General features: G+C 30.0%; 1 protein-coding gene across 2 annotated transcripts; it reads right to left on the reverse strand.

The window, feature by feature from the left end:
- Nucleotides 1–541: 541 nt before the first annotated feature.
- LOC125067024 (protein inturned) lies at nt 542–6,315 on the reverse strand. 2 transcript variants are annotated; one of them, XM_047675395.1, is made up of 13 exons: nt 6,154–6,315; nt 5,880–6,052; nt 5,704–5,807; nt 4,535–5,470; nt 3,976–4,217; nt 3,804–3,894; nt 3,275–3,455; nt 2,957–3,200; nt 2,516–2,612; nt 2,349–2,431; nt 1,584–1,766; nt 1,224–1,376; nt 542–962 (listed from the first exon to the last, which is right to left on the reverse strand). In XM_047675395.1, exons 1-13 carry the CDS (start codon nt 6,252–6,254, stop codon nt 857–859), a joined length of 2,694 nt encoding a protein of 897 aa, XP_047531351.1. In that variant the 5' UTR covers nt 6,255–6,315; the 3' UTR covers nt 542–856. The 2 variants fall into 2 exon arrangements, with proteins under 2 accessions (XP_047531351.1, XP_047531352.1); XM_047675396.1 differs by lacking the exons at nt 542–962; nt 1,224–1,376; nt 1,584–1,766 and adding an exon at nt 1,808–2,123.
- Nucleotides 6,316–6,873: the final 558 nt, after the last annotated feature.

A 6,873-nucleotide genomic window follows, 5' to 3' on the forward strand; every position in this document is an offset into this window, starting at 1 on the left:
ATTTTGTTATTTAGATCGAGCGATCTATCAGTCTGTCTGTACTGTGACACCGTCTGTACATTACCACACATGCACTGTCTTTTTTTTTGTCGTCCCAGCATTACAATAAATACGAATCAGAAGGGGGTTATATATATAACTATAATAAAATTTCGAATACAGCATACAATATTGACGATTTCTACTTGAATGTATTATTATTTAACTTCTATTTTATGTGGTATGATATGATATTCATATTATAGTTTTTTTTAAATAAAATCTTTTAAATATCATACTGCTAAGCAAGGGCTGCCCGTCTCTTCTTTTCCTATTCAACACGCTTCTCCAGTGTAGGTTGGCGGATATGCATGCGGCTGATATATATCAGACACATGAAGGTTTCTCCACGATGTTTTCAACGCCGAAAATTATATAGATTACTGACAAAAATTTAGCACCAGTATAAGATTATTTTATTATGACGGTTATCTTGGAAGATTATTAGGTGAAGTTCATAAGTATGAAATTGAAATACCAAATCTGTTTTATAAGCTTTATTGAAAATATAAAAAATATAATTGTAAATAATATTACTAGATGTATAAGATATAACTTTAATGGACGGATTATGGAGATCACTTACAGTCTAACTAAATTTTGTAATAATAATTATCACAAATAATATAATACATAGTTCCCACTATTCATATAAAAAAAGACAACATGTTTCAACATATGTACATATCTGATGACTGGCTTATTTGTCAAGTGGCTGGATAAGGCCACCCAGACTTGCAATTTGAACCAGAATAAATATTTATTGAGTTTTTCAGTCGAAAAATTCTCAGTAGGAGCTTAGTGTCATTTTCACTCTCTATTCCAAATATGACAATAAATAAGCAACTTCTGTTAGATCTTGAGGCACAGACTCATGATAACATAAATAAAGCTCTCGAGGCTCTGGCTCACTAAACACCCGTCTGAAAAATACCAATAAGAAAAAATTAAACTATCATATAGTATTAGCAGTTTTATTAACACTACAACTGTGGACTAAATTTTTCTAATTAACACATAAGGGTGGGGAACAGAAAACTAAAACTCGCATAATGATTTTATACAAATATCTAAAAAAAAAAAAATTAAAAGAAAACTTGGATTGTATACTAAAACAATATTGTACATATCACTTATGGAAAACGGATATTTTATCATATCCAAAATATTTAAAGAGATCTTACCCTACAACCCAGAAGCAGAAGGGTTCACAATTCTTCTTACTAATCCCACACTGGCTCAATATTTCACCTGGTGCTTCAAAAAGCATTCCATATTCTTTCACTGCCACAAGGATTTTATTTAGAGGATTCGATGGCACATCGCTTTGTTTAAACCTGTATCAAAATTAATATTAGGTTAATTCTTACTCTTTAACATTTGAAAAGAAAGAAAAACATTGTAATTAGATAAAACATAGTTTTTCAAACATAAGATAAAACATGTACATAAAAAAAATATTATTATTTATTTATATGACAAACAGTAGTTATTAAAAATAACAGTACAATTTATGCATAAATATAAAGTACCTTGTAACTTACTTAATACTGTGTTGGAGTAGATCATGAATCTTCTTCGAGGCACTTCTAAATGTTTTTAAAATATATGTATATAAAGCATTGTTTGCTTGTACTTCTATGTTTTTGACAGGCGCTATTAAAATCCCCTTTTCAGATTCCAAATGTACAAAATGGAACAGCACATTTTCTTCCCCTGCAGTTATTCTAGAATTATATTGAAATTTAACTTTTTACAGGTTCTCAAGATTATAAATAGAATCAAGTAAAAGTAGGATCAATCATGGTGACAGTTATCTTTTAGGGGCATAGAACCTGACCTCTTGGATTTAAACTCAGAGTCAGGCTTGTAAAACTAAGTTGCATTTTTTAGGTATAAAAATGTAAGTCCGAAATTTGGCAGTTGGCAATGCTTACTCCTGTGTTTCCAATAGGCACGGAATCTGCTCCAATTTTGTGAGATTAACATTCTTTTGGATTATGAGGGTAAGGGAACATCACACACACATCGCATTACAATATATCCTGCCGTAGCCGGAGTAGGTCAGGAGGACATCAACAAGTCTACAGATGGGTTACATTTTTATTCCAAAAACTATATTATTTGAAGATAATGGCAGAATTTATGTGTCTGTAACTATGTATGAGTTAGAAAAAACAAAAGGTAATCATACAATCTAAATTTTAAAAAGTGAATGAACACCAGTACTTTTTTTTTGCAACATAAAGGCCTTCTGCATCTTTTTGACAAAGTAATATGTATATAGCATTAAGTAAAGATCATCATACTTATGTACTGCAACATGATTGAGTTCATCTAATAAAGCTTTTCTCATATCTGTCATATCTATATTGCTAGATCTGCTGCTGTCCTGCAATTTAATGTATTATCATGTAAATTCACTGAGAAGTACTAGAAAATAATAAGTGAAATATTTATTTTATTTTTAATTAACCTGTTTATCCCAATCTGAATCAGATTCTGAAGAATCGCGTCTGTTTTTCTGTTCTCTATCTGCTCTTCTACCAACTATACGGTCTTCGCTTAATTCACTGTTAATAAAAATACCATTGTTATTTAGTATATAAATTATAATGTAATTTTTTCTTTTATAATTAATATTAATTATAACAGAAAATATAAAGTATATATAATAATATAAAGTACAATTGCCACACACACACACAAGGGAGTATAGAGCGAAATGGCATATGACGTCACGGCATACGAGTCGGTTTTTCCCCCAAGGCGCGCCGATAGATATTTTATATCAACAAAACGTTGATATAAAATTGATTGATATGAAGTTGATACGGTTTTCTATTGTATTACATAATACCAATATTTTGTTTGCATGTCATATTATTACGGTCATGGTGTGACATAAGTAACATACCTATTGCTTTTTATGCTTCCAGAATCTTCAGAATAACTGACATCCAAACTAGAGTGCCTATATTGTTTTAATGGTCCATTGTACCACTGTGCATATAGATTGTGTTGACTGGTGCTATGATAGTTGTTAATTGAATTATCACTAGTGGACCCCGTGTTGATTTGTTCTGTAGAATTGTGACGCCTCTTCACGTCTAGATTCGGTTTAGATACTTTCGATGAACTTCTTAAATCCAACTTAGAAGCTGAAAAGTTTTACAAATTATAAAGGGACATTGCAAAAGGAAGCCATTCATTGTTTAATTTTAGTTAAACTTACAAGCATCTCTTAACTTTCTTCCATGCTTAGTAAGATACTCAGGTGTTACTTCGACTTGTGGTTGCGAGTTTGATGAGAACCACGACGGTAGATATTTGTTTAATCCCACTTCGAACAATAGTTCTAAACAACTTTCACATTCTTCTACGTAAAAAGGTGACGGTGGAGTCACTCCTACAGCCTAAAAACATTCTTCTGATTAAAAAATTAAGGGTGCGTGTAAGCCTTTGATAGTGATAGCCAAGACGGAAGCAGTTGGTCCTTCGACTTTACTCTTTCAAAACGTGTTAGATTTGCTGTCATAATATGATAGTTTATCGAGAAAAATAATTATTTTTAATGGTAAAAAAAAACTACCAACACTCTCTGTTGTGATACCTCTTTAAATCTGTTGCAATTTGCGCCAATTATTATAAGTTCATAATACTTAGTTGATACTCCAATTGCACGTGATTTAATAGACCAGTTGAAGTTTGGCACAGAGATTGCATGAGATTGAGACCAAAGTTTTGATTACAAAAATACTTACGTCTTCCGTACATCCCCCAGCTTCCATTAGAGTTGCCAGTATAAAGTGCCCTTTTCCTACAATCAGAATAAACCATCTGCCATCTGGAATTCTAAAATTTAAATTTATATCAGAAATTAATATAAAACTGGAAATATAATTGGAATATAATAAAACAATTTAATCAATATACCTGTTTTCACTAACATCATTTTTACTTTGTTTTCTATGTTCATTTATGAATACTTCTTTCCATATAACAAGTTTTTCTATTTCTTTCTCTGTACTTAGTTTCAATATTCCATTTAGTCTTAAATATGCATAAACCTCTTTTAAATCTTCATCTTCTAGATGTGAGCTTAATACATGCCCAGAGTAATATAAGCAGGAGCCTAATACTGTATACAGTCTTTGAAAATTTTCAACATCATCAATCTGAAACATAACTAAATGAACAAAATGGAATAGAGTCAATAAACCACTAACAATTAAATATCTGTAATACCTAGATGAAATTACCACTAAAGCAATGTATGTAAACCTTATACCAGAAAATATAGTAAATGCACTACACTTCATTAATATTTTTTTAGTATATTATTACTGAAAGTAGCTGCAATTCACAATTTAATTTGGCTTCAATTAAGACTATTGATATGACAACTATGAATTTCAAGTTCATATTTAATAATAAATGAAATCAACTTGATATAAATTGTTGTATTATTTATTATATTTCAGCAAATACTTACCCACTCCCTATAATCGGCTGCCTCTAATTCTGTTATGGCATCGTCTATTTGTATTTTAACTTCCAAGGGTAAGGACACTGCTTGAGCTGCCAATAATTCCTCAAAATATGAACTTCCATGAACCTCACTGGGGCTCTTATTTTTATTTTCGCCAAGACTTCCAAATAAAAGTGTCACAAAAAAACGGGAAAATAAACCATCTAATTTATCAACATTATTAGGTTTTGTAAAGCATGTTTTCAATGAGCCATACAAAAATTCTAAAACACGAACTATATCATTTATTACCCTTTTGGCTGCAAACACATCAATTGCACCACTTGGTATAGCAACCAAAAGAAGATCACTGTAGTGTGATGCATATGTAATATTTATTAGTTGATTTTTATGTAAGACAGTGGATACAGTAGGCTCACTAGTGCCCAATGATTTCGGAGCTAAGTGATTAAGGGTCAAATAAGCACCTCTTGTGTTGTACAGAAAGTTTTGATTAAAAGGTCGTGGAAAACAATAAAGAACACCTTTATCATCATTACTTTGATATTCTACATCATTGCAGCATATATACAGTACTGAACACATAGCATCTTTTAATATCTGAGTAAGAGAATTTTCTGGAGTGCTCTTAGATGTCAGTAACTTTTCTATGTCTAAATTATAACCTTCTGTGACGACTTGAAATGTTAATTTAGGATTGTCAACATCTTCAATGACTCTTTGAAGAACATTATTGATATTGAAGGATGTGACCTCAATACCATTTATTTTATGTAAATAAAATCCTGTTTTCACTTTTGGAGTGTATATTGCTTTTGATTCTGGTAAGAAATCAGCTACAACTAATGTTTTGCCATCTGCATGTGTTTCAACACTGATTCCGAAAAGTTTTTCTATTTGACAATTTTTTTCACTACTGAATATCATATTTTTGCTGACCTGGAATAAAAAATCATATGAACTATTTAATTACTCTGTAAGTCATTATATGGAATTAACAAAATTTAAGAAATTTTACCTTCATTTATTCCAAGCAATCTGCACATTAAGAAAATATATATAAATATGTACTTCAATCTCAATTAATACAATATACAAATACAATTTTATAATTGTTTTTTATATTTGTTTTCCGGTTGATCCTAACATATAATTATTTAAAAATGAATTACCTGTATGATAACAAATTTGTTATTATCTTCAACATCCTTTTTCTTTTCATTGCCATTTAATTTGTTTGTCACTTTTCGTGCTTTCAAGACTTTAAAAATTCTTCCTGTAAAATATTAATACTTTTTATATAAGATATCATTATAAATATAATTATCAATAAAGAGTAACACAATACCTTTAGTAGAACGTCTAGTAGATGACCTTTTAAAATCACTTCTTAACTTAAAAGCCTCACAATTTTCTAATAGGGGCGCCTTCGAGTCATCTACTGGTTTAGTGATACTTTTTATTTTTACATAAACAAGTTCTCCATCTTCACCTATGTCCGAATCCCAATCTGGGACCGAACTGCAAATAAGATGTTATTAAAAAAATTTTAAATGGATTTTTTTTTATATTGTAATTGATTAACGGTTTATATGAGGAGTTAATTGATTAAGGTAGCTTACCTTTCTGAATCAGAGTATTTTGAATCTTCTGAAGAATTCGTCCAATCATTATCCGAGTCACATGGACTTTCATAGTTCATTTTAGTCTTAAAAGAATTCATTTTTATACCTTTATGCTTTATTTTTTATTGCTAGTAAATTGATGTATTGTTTATTGGCTTACATTTTGAAGTGCTATATGACATTGACAAACTCAAACCAACATACATTTACACTATGTATAATACACAGCATAACATAACGTAACGTCCCTCTCAACACAAATAAAAGTCACAAAATAAAAAATCATTTATAACATAACAACACACTCTCAGTAGTTGGAATCTAACTTTTTTTTATTTTCTGATAGAATTTACTCAATTCATGTTCAATTGCAAAAATGCAACTTCTAATAAATATTTAGTAGCTTAAAAGTTTGCAATATAATTTGTTACTCGACAAGTGATTAAAAAATAAATTTTAATATACGCATTTTATAATCACATTATAATATAATATATATTATTATTTATAGTCATTTGATTTATTTTCGTATATCAATTGATATGGACACGAAGAGGACAAATTCACTATGGATGCGACTGGGTGAATCTACAAAATTTATTATTTTTGATCAAAATTTGTGGATTCTCGAAAATCTGCGTGCATAGATCTGATTTTTTGGCAGTAATATTAGGCATGTCCGGGTTATATTATTTGTATTAGATTATCTCCAAATAA

The sequence above is a fragment of the Vanessa atalanta genome, chromosome 10, assembly GCF_905147765.1.
Source record: "Vanessa atalanta chromosome 10, ilVanAtal1.2, whole genome shotgun sequence".
Classification (NCBI taxonomy): domain Eukaryota; kingdom Metazoa; phylum Arthropoda; class Insecta; order Lepidoptera; family Nymphalidae; genus Vanessa; species Vanessa atalanta.

What these genes read in the sequence shown, in the direction of transcription:
- LOC125067024 (XM_047675395.1), bottom strand. Translation starts at nt 6,254, where the DNA reads ATGAATTCTTTTAAGACTAAAATGAACTATGAAAGTCCATGTGACTCG. An exon ending in AAGAAAGTTAAGAGATGCTT is followed by an intron (nt 3,201 to 3,274) that starts GTAAGTTTAACT and finishes AAAACTTTTCAG; the next exon opens with CTTCTAAGTTGGATTTAAGA. An exon ending in ATTCAGATTGGGATAAACAG is followed by an intron (nt 2,432 to 2,515) that starts GTTAATTAAAAA and finishes ATTAAATTGCAG; the next exon opens with GACAGCAGCAGATCTAGCAA.